This window comes from Mangifera indica, chromosome 5, assembly GCF_011075055.1.
Source record: "Mangifera indica cultivar Alphonso chromosome 5, CATAS_Mindica_2.1, whole genome shotgun sequence".
NCBI classification, from domain to species: Eukaryota; Viridiplantae; Streptophyta; class Magnoliopsida; order Sapindales; family Anacardiaceae; genus Mangifera; species Mangifera indica.
The window spans coordinates 16626914-16643539 of NC_058141.1; the positions used below are offsets into that span (position 1 = coordinate 16626914).

Sequence of the window (16626 nt, forward strand, 5' to 3'; positions counted from 1 at the left end):
AATAAAATTAATTTATAGTATATATATTTAATATTAATAAATAAGATTTTGAGCTTTAAGTTTCAAAAATTTTTTATGTTTAATTGGTCAAACCCAAGAAAATTTTTTTATGCTAATTAGGTAAAACCCGAAACCGGTCTGATCAATCGTCGATCGGATTGTTAAATTCCGTCTTCGCAAAAATGGCGAGGTGGGCCAGTTGTCAACATGAGATTAACGAATCCAAACTGCCACGTTTCATCGCCAAGCTCCGAACGTATGGCAGGCAACTTCTCTAAAGTCTTCCTTCTTCTTAAAACACAGCTTATTTAATAACTTTATACAATCTTCTTTCCCTTCTTTCTTAGGCAATCCATCTATGCTCAAAACACTACTATGCTCTTCATTTCTCCTTCAGAACGTCTATTCATCGTCTTTACCTGGAAAGTTACCTTACCCATTTACGCCTTTTCGTTCGCCTTTCTACTTCATTTACCCCCGACCCATTCGCTCCTGCAGAGTCTTGGCTATGGCTGCTACGTCGGCTTCTGATTCTCACAAGCCTTCTAATCGTCTAGCAACTGAGCATAGCCCTTATCTCCTTCAACATGCGCATAATCCCGTAAGCAAAAAAAATATTTCTTTTTTCCTGCTTTATCATCGGTCTGGCTTCAATAAAGAATGTCCCAACCCTGGGTAACTCATAAATTTCGAAGCTTTTCCTTTAACTCAACAGGTTAATTGGTATCCATGGGGTGAAGAAGCTTTTGCTGAAGCAAGAAAAAGAGACGTACCCATCTTCTTATCAAGTGAAATCCCGTCTTATTATTCACTATTTATTTATTTTATCCTATAATTTGCAAAATTATGCACTAACATGTAGCTAGTTTTGATTATTTGGATCTTTTTGAAGTTGGATACAGTACCTGCCACTGGTTAGATTTCTTATCTATGTTTGGAAATTAATTTGACGTCCCGTGATCTCAAAGTTATGTTGAATGACTACTAACTGTATGGTGTAAACGGTTGACAAGGTGCCATGTAATGGAAGCGGAGTCGTTTGAGAATGAAGAGGTGGCAAAATTGTTGAATGACTGGTTTGTTAGCGTTAAGGTGAGTTCAAGGATTGATGCTTCAATACTTGTAGTTTGTATCAGTATCCTATTTTTAAGTTTATACGATTATTGTGCTGATAAGTGAACACTCTTGTAGCTATACATTTTTGTATCCTGTTCTAACAATTCAGTGCAACAGGTGGATCGAGAAGAACGGCCAGACATTGATAAGGTAAAGGCTTTCTGTTCTAATATAAGCCGTTGAAATACTGTTATTATCTTGACCAAATAAATATATTTATCATTATGCAAATGTTCATAGTTTATGGGGTTTGCAGTAATACCAGAAATATAGGAAATTATAATGGATCACATCAGTTGTTGTGTTGGTTTAGTTACAGAGTTTCATGAAAGCAGCAATTTTCTAATTTCAATTTCTTCAACATTTCAGGTGTATATGACATATGTTCAGGCCTTGTACGGTGGTGGAGGCTGGCCTTTGAGTGTCTTCCTTTCACCTGATTTGAAACCCTTGATGGGTGGAACTTACTTTCCCCCAGAGGATAAATATGGAAGACCAGGATTTAAGACTATTCTCAAGTAAGAGTATTGTTGCTCTTGAACTTGATTATGTTCCCTTCCCATGGAAAATTAAGTAGCTTAAGTTATCTTTCCTTTTTCCCTATTTTATTATGCTGGTAATAGAAGCGGATGTTCCTTGACCTGAATCTTCTAGTTTGCAACACAAGCAATTATTCTATGAAGATTTGATATGAAAATTTACGTATCTGAAAAATTATATTAAAGGGAAAGAAACTGTATTACTATGTTATTTTTATTCTACCTCTAATTAGCCAATATTATTGAGTTATTTTCAGAAAGGTGAAAGATGCTTGGGATAATAAGAAGGATGTGCTTATTCAGAGTGGAGCCTTTGCTATTGAACAGTTGTCGGAAGCATTGTCTTCAAGAGCAAGTTCAACTAAATTGCCAGATGGACTTCCACAAAATGCATTACATCTATGTGCAGAACAAGTAAGGATTCAATTTACATCCATTCTTTTCAGTTTTCTACCACCAAAAAGAAAAGAAGAGTGAAAAAGCCTCTGTTCGCTCAGGGCTTAATGTAAGTCATAGTGCCAAGAATTTTTCTGGTAGGATTCTGTACAATTTCTTAGTTTCAATAGATTCCTTGATTGCATGAGTGATAGCTGTTACCATACACGGTTCTGCACTTGGTAGAACTGCGGCAAGATCTGGTGCACCCACATTTTTTCCCTATATTCTATTGGCAAGTATACAAGAATACACCATGGCTATGGCTCAAGAAATCTGCAAGCTGATCTAGATAGAGAAGGCTTCTAAAAGACTTGAGTTTTTCTTTGCATGGTCCAATTAAGTTATACAGTGATAGCAAGTTGACTATAGCTATTGTTCACAACCCCTTACAACATGAACAGATGAAGCATTTAAGGATTGACAAAAATTTCTTTAAGTCCGAGATCGAAACTGGGACAATTAGCTTGCACTACATTCCAATGATGCATCAAGAAACTGATATTCTCACCAAAGCTTTACTTAAGTCAGAGTTTGAGTAAAATGTGAGTACGCTGGGAATGAATGATATTCATTCACCAGCTTGAAGGGAATGTTGGCAAGCAAATAAGAATTCAGTACTTTAGGAAATTCGAGAGTCAAACTTTCCAGTTTTAGTTTTGTTTCTGTTTTATTGTTGCCTATTTTGGTGGAAGTTAATTTGTTGCTTCCTCGTTCAGCTCTTAGGGGATTATTTTATACTTTGTTTTCAAGCTAGACAATATACCTACTATAAATTGAATAGAGGAACTTAGAGGAACTTAGAGGAATTAATTTCAGTGCCCTCTGATTTCATATTCACTTTTTTTGTTTTGGGAAAAAATATGGAATACTACTATAATTATTGCAATAAATTTGTTGTCTAGTCTAATTTTGAGAAGGTTTGTGCAGAAAAATCTTTTATGGTTCCTCTTTTTATAATTCATTTCTCAATGAGAATTTATGATTTTCAACATATGCACTTAAAAGTCTTTTAGCTTTTACATTTTTGAAAGGTGTAGTCTATTATTGAAGTATTCTTTCTCTCACAGCTTTCTGAAACATATGATTCACGGTTTGGTGGGTTTGGATCTGCCCCCAAGTTTCCTAGACCTGTTGAGATTCAATTGACGTTATATCATTCAAAAAAGTTGGAGGAGACTGGGAAATCCAATGCATCTAAAAAAATGGTTTTATTTACCTTGCAATGTATGGCTAAGGGAGGCATTCATGATCATGTTGGTGGTGGTTTTCACAGATACAGTGTGGATGAGCGCTGGCATGGTCAGTTTTTTTTTTGGGAATTAGTTAGTGATTTTCTCATCGGATGTTTATTTCATTTCTGATTAAGGTAACATGAAGAAGAGTAAAAAATAAAGCGGAAATGGCTGTTTATAGCTTCCAATTTGATCATGTATAATTTCTTTATGTTTTTGTTGGAAACAGGTATTCTTTTCTCATTTTTTATTCAACAATTGATGTTGTGGCATTTTTTCTGTAGTACCACATTTTGAGAAGATGCTGTATGATCAAGGGCAACTTGCTAATGTTTACTTGGATGCCTTTTCCATCACTAAAGATGTTTTCTATTCATACGTATCACGGGATATCCTTGATTATTTGAGAAGAGACATGATTGGACCAGAAGGTGAAATCTTTTCAGCCGAAGATGCTGACAGCTTTGAATCTGAAGGTGCCACTTTGAAAAAGGAAGGAGCCTTCTATATATGGACAACCAAAGAGGTAATTTTTTCTAACTTAATTACCACACATCCAAAAAGGTTAAGTTTGTTGGGAAATCTCAAAGTTTGAGAATACAAGTATGGCTATAACAAAAGTTTTTAACTAAGATTTTTAAATTATGCACGAAGAAAAACAATTTTGTTCCCCTAATTGGATTAATTACTTCCTGCTTTATTTAATTTTGTTAATTGAAATATACATATTGGATGACACCAAATCTTACTCTTTATCTTTTGATGTAATTTTGGTGCTCTTTGTTAGTTTGTGGTTACTTTTATTGATTTGGAATTTTCTACCTGGTTATTCTTCTTTAAGGTTGAAGATATCCTTGGAGAACATGCAAGTCTTTTTATAGAACACTTTTACATGAAGCCAACTGGAAATTGTGATCTTTCTAGGATGAGTGATCCAGACAATGAATTCAAGGGGAAAAATGTGCTTATTGAACTGAATGAAACTTCTGCCTTGGCATCAAAACTTGGCCTATCAGTTGAAGACTATCTTGATATTTTGGGTAAATGCAGAAGAAAACTTTTTGATGTAAGATCCAGTCGGCCGAAACCACATTTAGATGATAAGGTATTTTGCTTTGTTTTGGCTCCTTAAAAGCAAAGATGAGGTGTTATTTGTTAAAATTGGAATTCATTTGATATTCTGCTTTTGCTCCTTAAAAGAAAAGATGAGGTGTTATTTGTTAAAATTAGGAATTCATTTGATAAAAAGCCCACAGATTCTGTTTTGCTTTTTTCTTACTGGTTATGCACACATTAATTGCTCAGGGTGCTTGTTAGGTAATTGTTTCGTGGAATGGCCTTGCTATTTCTTCTTTTGCAAGAGCTTCAAAAATACTCAAGAGTGAAGCTGAGGGCACTCGATTCAACTTCCCTGTTGTTGGCTGTGATGTAAGAACCCCTTTGGTTTCCCTGGCAACTTTAAATAAGTAAATTGATTATCATATATACTTTGTTTCGAATGACAATGTTGCTGCAGTAGCTATCATTTTGACATGATATTAACGTTACACTGATAGTTTTATCAATTGTCTATTTTATATTTTCTCTGATTAAAGACATCCATGCTCATAGAGCCACCAATGAGTCTCTCAACTCATGCTTGAGTGAGTAATTTCAGTTAATTTCCAACAGGCTTGCTTTCTGGTTGTTCAGACACAGTACCCAAGCAGTTGGGTTATCAACATCAATAGGATTATTGACCTTCTAGTTCAGTCAATTTTAGCCTCCCTAGTTAATAGACAGATACAATAGTATTACGATGTTTTGCGTCATTAGTTTGTTGTTCCCTTCACAAATTGCATCACTAAATTGCAGCCCAAGGAGTATATGGAAATTGCTGAGAAGGCGGCCTCTTTTATTAGAGGGCATCTTTATGATAATCAGACTCGGAGGCTGCACCATAGCTTTAGGAATGGTCCATCGAAAGCTCCAGGTTTTTTGGATGATTATGCTTTCTTAATATCTGGTTTGCTGGATCTATATGAGTCTGGTGGTGGATTTTATTGGCTAGTTTGGGCGATTGAATTGCAGAAAACCCAGGCAAGAACTATAAGATTATGTATATATTTCCTCTGATATTTTTTTTTTTTCAATTTTCTGACTTATGCCTTTTCAAATCACTTGAAAAAAAATCCAGGATGAACTATTTCTTGATAGAGAGGGAGGAGGATATTTCAATACTCCTGGAGAAGATCCTTCAGTTCTCCTTCGAGTAAAAGAAGATCATGATGGAGCAGAGCCATCAGGGAACTCAGTCTCTGTGATTAATCTTATAAGACTCGCTTCCATGGTTGGTGGCAGTAAATCTGATCATTTCAGGCAGAATGCAGAGCATGTTCTGGTACATAATTGCTTTGTGAAAATTGATTCTTGTTGAATACAATTTGGTTCACTCGTGACAACTCAGCTTCAAATCTTGTGGTTTTGCAGGCAGTTTTTGAATCAAGATTGAAAGAAACAGCTGTGGCGGTGCCCTTGATGTGTTGTGCAGCAGACATGTTATCTGTTCCTTCATGGAAACATGTAGTCTTGGTTGGCCATAAATCTTCTGTGGACTTTGAGAACATGCTTGCTGCCGTTCATGCCTCATATGATCCCAACAAAACAGTAAATAGAAATTTCTGTTAACAATAGTTACCATCTGTACCAATTTGTTTCTCTGTTTACTTATTGTTCTAAATGTAACTTATGGCAGGTGATTCACATAGATCCCACAGACACGGAAGAGATGGACTTCTGGGCAGAAAATAATAATAACAATGCTGTCATGGCGAAGAATAATTTTACTGCAGACAAAGTGGTGGCACTCGTTTGCCAAAACTTCACCTGCAGCCCTGCTGTGACCGACCCTAAAGCTCTTGTGGATCTGCTTTCAAAGAAACCATCCTTAATAGCATAAATCTTATTTAAAAGAGTGTATATAATAATAAACTTAGGTGGGCTGTTGATGTTCAGTCTGTGTTATGTGAGTTTTGTATTTAGTCAGACAATAGAGTGTAGCGTATAAGGCGGGGAACTCAGCCATACATAAAAAATAGCAGTGTCTGCTTGTTATCTTCTATTGGACATTTGATGGTTCTGTTTACTGATCAATAGGTTGGTATTATAAGATTTGAATTATGTCCTCTGGGAAAGAAATGTCTCTCCGTTGGGTAGGCCACAGTTGCGTTTGCAAATAACAGTTATTTTTCGGTCTAAGTCAAATAATATCTTAATAATTTTTTATATAGAATAATACTTTATACCCATAAATCTTTTGGGTAATTTATTGTTATAGTAAATTTTTTTTTTTTAAATGAAATACTACCCTAAAGATAGATACCCTAGAGTGTATATCCCATCATCCCATGACTTATCAGCAGGCATATCAATTTATTGAAAAATTTGAGAAAATAATTTTTGGTTAGAGGAGTGGCTTCAGATTCAAGACCTTTCTTTCAATTTGAACTATACGGTGCTTTTTTACCATGGAGTGAAAAATGGAAAACCCTGTTTGAAAGGGTTACTCTAGACGGTGGAAAAGCAAGAGGAGAATTTGAAAAATGAAAACCCTAAACGCAGTTGATCAGAATCTGAGTTGCAATCCAACGACCTCTCCAGTTCAACTTCAAGCTGAATATTCGAATTAATTCGTGAGTACTTTCTTGCTCTCTTTTTTTCATTTTTATTCATTTGGCCATGTTTTGTTTGTGCTGCCAAGGACCGCAATTTCGACTAGTCCCAAATTGGGGAAATGCGGGACACTCGACGAACTATTTGAGTTTTCTTCAGCGGAATAGAAGGTTTTTTACTAGATCTTTCTCAGCGGTTGAAGTTGTGGCATATGACAGAGAAAAGCAACCAGAACAACATTCTTTTACAGTGTCTTATCTCATAAACGCATGTGGGTTATCCCCAGAAATCGCTGCTTCTTTGTCAAAGAAAGTAGCTTTTGAAACCACAGAAAAGCCAGACTCTGTACTTGCCCTTCTCAGAAATAATGGATTTACCAATGCCCACATATCCAAACTTGTCAAAAAATCACCAGCAGTGCTTGTAGGCAGTGTTGAGGAAACTCTTTTGCCTAAGCTTGAGTTTTTTCATTCTGTGGGAATTTCTGGTACTGACCTTGCGAATATACTGTCCTCAAACCCTATTATTTTGCGACGTAGCTTAGAAAAACAAATTATCCCTAACTATAATTTTCTCAAGAGTCTGGTTTCCAACAATGAAAAAGTTGTCACTGTTTGGAAGCGGGCGCTTCGTTTGCATGATGTGAGTAAAACAGTTGTTCCCAATATATCAGCCTTGAGAGGAATAGGAGTGACACAATCAAGTATTTCAGCTTTGGTCATTTCCAATCCTGGTGTACTGTGTGAAATTTCAGAGAAGTTTGATGTTAGTGTCAAGAAGGTTATCGAAATGGGATTCAATCCTTCAAACAGGGCATTTGTCGACGCACTGGTAGCAATTAGGAACATGACAGACAATTCCTGGGAACAGAAACTGACGGTTTATAGGAGTTGGGGTTGGTCTGAAAATGACTTCTGGTTAGCTTTTAGAAGCTTTCCCAGATGCATGACTCTGTCAGTGGAGAATATAAATATCAAAATGGATTTTTATGTGAAAAAGATGGGTTGGCGACCTTCAGCTGTTGCTAGAACCGCTGTGGCTCTAGCTTATAGTTTGGAGAAGAGAATAATCCCGAGATGTTCAGTTTTAAGGGTTTTGTTGTTTAAGGGCTTGATCAAGGAAAATATCAATATGTATTCCGTGCTGGTGCCATCTGAAAAGGGCTTCACAGACAAATTTTTGTTCAGGTATCAGGAACAGGTTCCACAACTATTTGATATATATCAAGGGAAAATTGATCTTTCGGAACTAGGCATTGGATTTGAGCATAGACCTGAGGCAAACGAACGGTAGCTTGTAATGTGTATATTTTTCAACAATGTTTTTCTTATTGTTGCTCGTTAATTTGAGTGCCTTTGCCCCCAAAAATATTCAGCTCTGAATACAGCTTACAACTTCTTGTATCAGTCAGTTCTTATTGTTTAGTTGGACAAACTGAAATGAATTAAGTTGATAAACACACAGGAGGAATGTACTGTTTAAATCATATCTTACAAATCTCTAGTTTGGTTCTGTTGTTTGTCCATGTCAATCCGAAGATAAACTCTCCTTTTCTTTCTCTTGATGGATGTTGCTGTAAGCATTGAAATGGCGTATGGTCTTGTTGATTGACTTTTTTTAATTTGTTTTTTTAACGCAGTACTAACCGAGTATTTCAATTTCTTTAACTTGTAAATTTGACTTCCATGTTCCTAGGCGTTAGCTACTCAGTCTTTGAAAAATGGTCGTCTTCAGATAGCTGTAGTATGTTTCTTTTAGACCACCTGGTTTAGCGTTTTACTTCCATTATCTAGGGCTGGATTCGAGCTGAGCTGAGCTCGGCTCGCAGCCAGCTCGGGCTCGGCTCGCTTTATTTAGAGGCGGCTCGAGTTCAGCTTGAGCTCGATCCGAGCCGAGCCGATCTTGAGCTGGCTTGGCTCGAATCCAGCCCTACCATTATCATTAGTCTGAGTGATGGTTTTCTGATTTAGAAAGAGTAGGATGTTGAAATTATTATATTAGAATAACGGACGTAGTTTTGACTCTTGTGAAAAATCGAAAATTAAGTTAAATGGTCAAAGTTGATTATGGGCGAACAAGAGTGGATACAAATCGAATTGATTTTGAATGGCTTTTAGTTTAGGTTTGATTTGAATAAAATATTATTCGGTTTGAGTTTATTAAGTCAAAGTTAAGGATAGTTTGATTCTAGTTTGAATTCATCGTTCAGATTTTATAGTGGAGATTTATGATTTGAATTTGTAGTTTATCGACAAAACAACATGTAATCTAATAATGGGTAAAAAAACGTTATTTCGATAATTATTCGGTATGAACCAAATCGAGTTATAAGTTAAACTCAAACTAAATTGAGTTATGCGTTGAGCTTGCCAATAGGATTGAGTCAAATTTTCTCTAACTTGAATTTGATTTAGATTAAAAAAGAAGTTGACCCTTTTAGCTTGAGTTAAACCGAATTTAATAGGTGATTTTACATTAAAATCAATAGTGTTTAAACCTATTTTGTCCATTAATAAATAAGTATTATTATATGTATTTATTTTGAGTATATAAATAAATATATATTTATGTACATTATCATATAATTAAGTATTATTTTATTTTTAATTTAAAATCGTTTAATTATATAATGATATATATCAAATATATTTATTTGTATATTTAAAATATATATATATATAAAATTTTCTTGTTTTATATTTACCTATTTTATAAAAAATAAGTAAGTTTTTAAATAATTTATTTTTATACAAATCTTTCAAATTTCGATAATAAAAGATTACTAACTTGCATCGTAAAAAAGAAATTGACTTCACATTACCAAAACCATATTTCCCCTAAAGAGTCCTTCATAATTTCCGTCTGTTGCCCTAAACTTGGATGGACAAATTTGCCCTTAGGTTTAGCCATTCTTGAGGGTGAAGGAGAGTGAACAAAATTTCTGATATTCTGATTGTTTGAAGCTTCTCATACGAATTCTAACTTCCTTTGTATCTGGAAATAATTTCTTGGTGTAATAGCACGAATTTGTCATGTTCATTTGCTCCTAACACCAGTTGGCGGAAGTGTCTTCTTCTTCTCTTCTACTCTTCAAGCTGGTGAGTGAGACATCTACCTACTGAGCTAACCTTCGATACATTGTTATTAATGCTTTTCAACGATTATGTGTTATTTTGTGTATAGAAGGCTAGCATTTGCACAAGTTTTGCCAAATATTTATAGGTGTGTCGTGCAAAATTTTGGCATTAATCATGTGGATAAGTGTTTGAGTTTGTTGCCCACTAGCATTAGATCCTTCTCAACCAATATAGATCAAGTTGAAAAGGATTACTTATTTACTGTGTCATACCTCATAAAGTCATGTGGGTTGTCCCCAGAAAGAGCAAAATCTGCCTCCAAAAGAATCAAGCTTCAATCTGTTGAACGACCAGATTCGATCTTGACAATTCTAAGAAACCATGGATTTACCGCTGCTCATATAACCAAACTTGTTGGAATGCGCCCTAGTCTACTTTTAGCCAATCCTGAGATGTCAATTTTGCCTAAATTTAAGTTTTTCAAGTCTCTTGGTATCACAGATGCTGAGATTGCGAGTGTTTGCTCTTCAATTCCATCTATTTTGAGTAACAGTTTGGAGAACCTACTCATTCCTAACTTTAAATTCCTCAAAAGCGTGCTCCTCTCTGATGAAAATGTTATTAGAGCTTTTAGGAAAAAATCATGGCTCTTTCAGCAAGATTTGGCAAAGACTGTGTCTCCAAAACTTGCAGTCCTGAAAGAACTTGGAATGCCCAAGCCTTTTATTGCATTGATATTAACATGTTATGCTTCTATAGTCCTCCAAAATCGAGAGAGTTTTGACAAAAATATCAAGAAGGTAATTGAAATGGGTTTTGATCCTCGAAAAAGTGGGTTCATCCATGCAATGCAGGTTTTTGCCTCAATGAGTCAGTCAACTTTGGAACAGAAATTTGAAATTTTCAGGGGGTGGGGGTGGTCTGATGAGGACATTATGTTGGTGTTCAGAAGATGCCCCATTTGTATAAATGCCTCTGGAAGCAAAATAATGAATGCAATGGAGTTTCTTGTGAAAAAAATGGGTTGGCAGTCCACAGATATTGCCTTGTATCCAGATGTTTTCCTTATGAATTTGGAGAAGAGGGTCATCCCAAGGTGTTTGGTTATTGAAGTTCTACAATTGAAGGGGTTGGTGAAGAAAAATTTGAGCCTTAGGACATTTTTAAACCCTGTTGAGAAGCTATTCTTGGATAGGTTTGTGAAAAAATACTTGGACAAGGTTCCTGAACTGATGAATATCTATCAAAGGAACGATGGCTTTCAGGCTCTCGATATGAATGTGTATGTTTCTTCCAGAAAACTGTAGCATATCAACTTTACAAACCTAAAAAGATTGTGTAATCTCTATTTTGTGTAATCTCTATTTGCTGGTAATTAATTTCAGCATTTTAGTTTATTGCACAATGTTGATTTACTTAGTTTAGTTTTGCCGAGTAACATTGTTTTCGTCACTTTCCAACTTGCATTTGATTACATATCTTACGTTCATATCTATGTGGTAAAATTTTAAGCAAATTTGTTATATGACTAGTAGATGCAGACCTGAATTATGTAGTTGTAATTTACTCCAGTGAAGCTTGGAAGTCAGAGAAAGAGATGAATCAGAGATATTAACTGTTGTATTTTTGCTTGCACAACTTTTTTGTTTGGTTGACGTGTTCTTCTGTGTAATTGTAATGGCAAAAATCAATCAATATCTATTGTACTGGAGTCAGATTTCAATTATACAGCGCTGAATTTAAGTTGTGGGAAGGAGGATATGTTTGTTGAGATTCAGGCATCAGTGAAGTGGATCCGTTTGGGTAGTCTTGCTAAACTTGAACCATATTTTAAAAAAAAAAAAAAAAAAAAAAAAGCAGGGTTAGCAGAACAGTTGGAGAATTAGAAGTTTCAGAGGATTAGAATTTTTAAATAAATTTTGCTGGAGTTCTAACTTTAGTTATATGTGTAAAACTTTTAAAAATTACTTTAAAAAAAAGCCTTGAACTATATTTTGGAGTGAATTTTAGTATACAATTTGATCAATGTCGGATTAAAGAAAAATTAAATGAAAGGTCTGATTAATAATAATATTATTCTCAAATGATATTCTAAATTTTTTATCTTCTGAATTATCAATAGACATATCAATTGAATAAAAATTTTGAGTTAGTAATTTTTTGTTAAGGGAATGGCTCCAGATTCAAGACCTTTCGTTCAATTTGAACTATGCGTTTTTATCTTTGGAATAAAGATGACAATGGGTCGAGTTGGGCTCGGGCTCGGGCTCAGACTATCGGGCTTATGGGTCCGGCCAAGCCTGAGGCCTATACAATAATGGGCCTATGGGCCGATTGGTCCATATATTTTTGAAGGCCTAAAGTCTGACCCATATATAAATCGGCTAAGTTGGGCTTTGAATAGGTCAACACATTTAAACAATTTTTTAAATTTTAATTAAAATTTTTAAATATAAATTAATTTTCAATTATTAAAATCGAAAACAATATCTTGAATATTTTATTTATAATATCTCATTTATGACGAAGGAATATTGTGGTTACATGATAAAAAATATTATAAGTTTATAATATAGTACAAATAAATTGATTTATATATTATATAAATTATAAACATAAATAAAATATATATACTATACTATTTATCTAATCATTTTTAAAATCTAAATTTCTGAATTCTTTTGACATTGGATTAATTTGTAATATTTTATAATAATAAAATTGAAATAAAAATAAAATTATAAACATAAAGAATTATTATTTGTGAATTTAAATAATTTTTGAAAGAGAACTAATGAGATAAAATAAGATCGATAATATAATAAAAAAATTAAAATTAAGAGAAATTAAAATTGATAAAGTGTTGGATTGATTTATATATAAATAAATAATTTTAAAAAAATATATATTTAAGGCTTCTGCCTTTGTGCGTATGCCATAAAAAGGCAGAAGCCAACTGCTTCTGCTTTGGCACTGATTTTCCTTTTTAATTTTTATTTTTTAATAGTAATGGATGGGCCGGTCAGCCCATGTACTTAATATAAAACCTATGACCCAATCCGAAAAATGCATGGATTAGGTCCGACATATTATAGTATTGATCCGGGCTTTATACACCAGACTGTAAATTTATGCTTCGGGCCATACCTTCATTTGGCCCGCTCTAGTTGACGTGTTTACTCCAGAAGAATAATGGAAAACCCTGTTTGAAAGGGTTAGTTTAGACGAGGGGAACGCAAGAGGAGAATTTGAAAAATTAAAACCATAAACGCAGTTGATCAGAATCTGAGTTGCAATCCAACGAGCTATTCAGTTCAACTTCGAGCTGAATACTGGAATTATTTCGTCAGTACTTTCTTGCTCTCTTTTTCTCATTTGTATTCATTTGGCCATGTTTTGTTTGTGCCCTTTGGTTTAGCCGTTTTGAAGTTATCGAGAGTGAAAAAGTTTCTCCTTATTCGAAGCTTCTCATATGAAAATAACTTTCTAACTAGCTTCGTATCCAGGAATATTTTCTTGGTGATATAGCACGAGTTTGTCATAATCATTTGCTCCTAACACCAGTTGGCGGAAGTGTCTTCTTCTTCTCTTCTACTCTTCAAGCGGGTAAGTGAGATATCTACCTACTGAGCAAAACCTTCGGTACATTGTTCTTAATACTTTGCAACGATTACAATGTGTGGATTTGTGTATAGAAGGCTAGCATATGCACAAGTTTTGCCAAATATTTATAGGTGTGTTGTGCAAAATTTAAGCATTAATCATGTGGATATGTGTTTGAGTTTGTTGCCCACTAGCATTAGATCCTTCTCAACGAAAAGAAAGCAAGTTAACAAGGATTACTTATTTACTCTGTCATACCTCATAGAGTCATGTAAGTTGTCTCCAGAAAAAGCAGAATCTGCCTCCAAAAGAATCAAGCTTCAATCTGCTCAACAACCAGATTCGGTCCTGACAATTCTAAGACACCGTGGATTTACAGCTGCCCATATAACCAAACTTGTTAGAATGCGCCCTAGTCTGCTTTTAGCCAATCCTGAGAGGTCAATTTTGCCTAAATTTGAGTTTTTTAAGTCTCTTGGGATCACAGATGCTGAGATTGCGAGTGTTTGCTCTTCAATTCCAGCTATTTTGAGTCATAGTTTGAAGAATCTACTCATTCCTAACTTTAAATTCCTTAAAAGCGTGCTGCTCTCTGATGAAAATGTTATTAGAGCTTTTAGGAAAAAATCATGGCTCTTTCAGCAAGATTTGGCAAAGACTGCATCTCCAAAACTTGCAGTCTTGAAAGAACTTGGCATGCCCGAGCCTTTTATTGCATTGGTTTTAACATGTTATGCCTCTATAGTCTTCCAAAAACAAGGGAATTTTGACAAAAATGTCAAGAAGGTAACTGAAATGGGTTTTGATCCTCGGAAAAGTGGGTTCATCCATGCAATGCAGGTGTTTGCCTCAATGAGCCCATCAACTTTGGAACGGAAATTTGACATTTTCAGGGAGTGGGGGTGGTCTGATGAGGACATTATGTTGGTGTTCAGAAAATGCCCCATTTGTATGAGTGCCTCTGGAAGCAAAATAATGAACGCAATGGAGTTTCTTGTGAACAAAATGGGTTGGCAGCCCACAGATATTGCCTCGTATCCCGACGTGCTCCTTATGAATTTGGAGAAGAGGGTCATCCCAAGGTGTTTGGTTATTAAGGTTCTGCAATTGAAGGGGTTGGCGAAGAAAAACTTGAGCCTTAGAGCATGTTTAAAACCTGTTGAGAAGCTGTTTTTGGATAGGTTTGTTACAAAATTCCTGGGCCAGGTTCCTGAACTGATGATTATCTATCAAAGGAACGAAGGCTTTCAAGCTCTCGATATGAATCTCTTTGTTTCTTCTAGAAAACTGTAGCATTTCAACTTTCCAAACCTAAAAGGATTCTATAATCTCTATTAGCTGGTCATTAAATTTCAGCATTTTAACTCATGAACAATGTTGAATCACTTAAGTTAGTTTTGCCGAGTAACACTGTTTTCTGTCACTTTGCAATTTGCATTTGATTGTATGCTTTATATTCATATTTAGAATGTGGTAAACTTTTTAGCAAATTTTTGTATGGTTAGTAGACGCAGACCTGAATCTCTATTATGTGGTTTTGATTTACTCCATTTCCCTGGTGTTTCTAGCAAGCCCTTCCTTGCTACTTGCTAGTAAATTACATTGAAGCTTGGATGTCAGAAGAAGGGATGAATTGGTGATATTGATTCACTTTATAAATATAATAGATATTATGCTTTAATATTTTTGCTTACACAACATCTTTGTTTGGTTGATTTGTCGTTCTATATAGTTGTAATTGCAATATTCTATCCATCTCCAATACACTAGAGGCTGATTTCGGGTAAATGAAGTTAAATTCGATGTGGGAAAGAGGAATATATCTTATTGAGAATTTGATATTCTCAATGAAGGGGATTGATTGGTAGTTTTGCTTAACTTGAATGATATTTTGGAGTGAATTTGATGTCCAGATCAATGTCTGGAACTCCATAATTTTAGTTGCAAGGAACAGACCAGATCTTATTGATCCAGCACTTCTATGCCCTGGTCAATTTGGTAAACTTCTATTCTATATGTTGATGTTAACTCTGATACATCTTACAGGGAGCAGTTAGTGTATTTCATTAATCTAATTTAACTTTCATAATTTAATATATAATATATATGTTGAATTGATGATATTATTCCTGTGCCTCATCAATCTCCACTTTTAGGGTCCTTAAAGCACTTAGCAGAAAGTTTACATGCTGCAAAGCGTAAGGTGAGCCAACTTATCTTGCTGCATAGTTCGTTCTTGACTGAATGCTGGCTTATTGTTATCTTACATCTAATAAGATTTATCTTGCATTGTTGAGCCATGACTGAATTGATGTAGGAGATATTGACCCACTTAATTTCCCTTGGAAGATTTATATTTTCTGCAATGCATTGAGCAGGTGTTTGAACTGGTTCCATTGTTGTAGGTCTTGAGTTCAGATTCTTCTTCCATAGATCAAGTCTGCAAAGGTCCAAAATAATTGCTCCCTGGTGTAACCAAGTATTGCAATATATTCATTGTCGGGCACATTTGTAATCAAGTTGCACGGTAGGTAATAATTGCCGATCCCGAATTAGAATGTAAATACGTACGTATATACATGCATAATACTAGTCAATGTGTCGTGATTTTGCTGTCAAGTCCTATATAGATAAAAGATACAAGGGCATAAATCCCGGTATAGTCTCAACAGTCATATTCCACTTCCTCCAAATGACGTCTCCTTCAAAATCAAACATAAACACCCAAACCAAAAACACAAAAAGGTGAAAGGTAAATGACCAATAATAAATAAATAAATAAACAAAAAAAGGAAGCATATTCTGTCCTCTTGTAGAAAGTATCTTCCACGTCGTCATCAGATGAATGACAGGTTGTGGACATGCTTATCCAACGTTCTGTCTCACGTAAGATTGAGATTCAGAAAATGAAAATGAGGATGGCTGACGTGGAAATTCTGTGAATTTCATGTTTTTATTGTAAATTGCGAG

The 16626-nt window shown here is 35.0% G+C and overlaps 4 protein-coding genes across 4 annotated transcripts; all 4 read left to right on the top strand.

Annotated features, from left to right (window-relative positions):
• Positions 1-203: 203 nt before the first annotated feature.
• On the top strand, positions 204-6502 carry LOC123217758 (spermatogenesis-associated protein 20). Its single transcript, XM_044638885.1, has 15 exons — positions 204-601; positions 716-788; positions 893-914; positions 1014-1092; positions 1234-1266; positions 1486-1634; positions 1913-2069; positions 3161-3392; positions 3610-3851; positions 4167-4430; positions 4643-4753; positions 5180-5404; positions 5502-5705; positions 5795-5971; positions 6060-6502. The coding sequence occupies exons 1-15, from the start codon at positions 359-361 to the stop codon at positions 6261-6263; spliced, it is 2415 nt and encodes an 804-aa protein (XP_044494820.1). The 5' UTR covers positions 204-358; the 3' UTR covers positions 6264-6502.
• Positions 6503-6642: 140 nt separating this feature from the next.
• LOC123217760 lies at positions 6643-8488 on the top strand. The gene has a single exon (XM_044638887.1). The coding sequence runs from the start codon at positions 7043-7045 to the stop codon at positions 8267-8269; it is 1227 nt and encodes a 408-aa protein (XP_044494822.1). The 5' UTR covers positions 6643-7042; the 3' UTR covers positions 8270-8488.
• A 1651-nt stretch (positions 8489-10139) lies between these two features.
• On the top strand, positions 10140-11360 carry LOC123216404 (transcription termination factor MTERF2, chloroplastic-like). The gene has a single exon (XM_044636821.1). It carries the CDS (start codon positions 10140-10142, stop codon positions 11358-11360), a length of 1221 nt encoding a protein of 406 aa, XP_044492756.1.
• A 1897-nt stretch (positions 11361-13257) lies between these two features.
• Positions 13258-15201, top strand: LOC123215809 (transcription termination factor MTERF15, mitochondrial-like). The gene is made up of 2 exons (XM_044636053.1): positions 13258-13398; positions 13560-15201. Exon 2 carries the CDS (start codon positions 13729-13731, stop codon positions 14947-14949), a length of 1221 nt encoding a protein of 406 aa, XP_044491988.1. The 5' UTR covers positions 13258-13398; positions 13560-13728; the 3' UTR covers positions 14950-15201.
• Positions 15202-16626: the final 1425 nt, after the last annotated feature.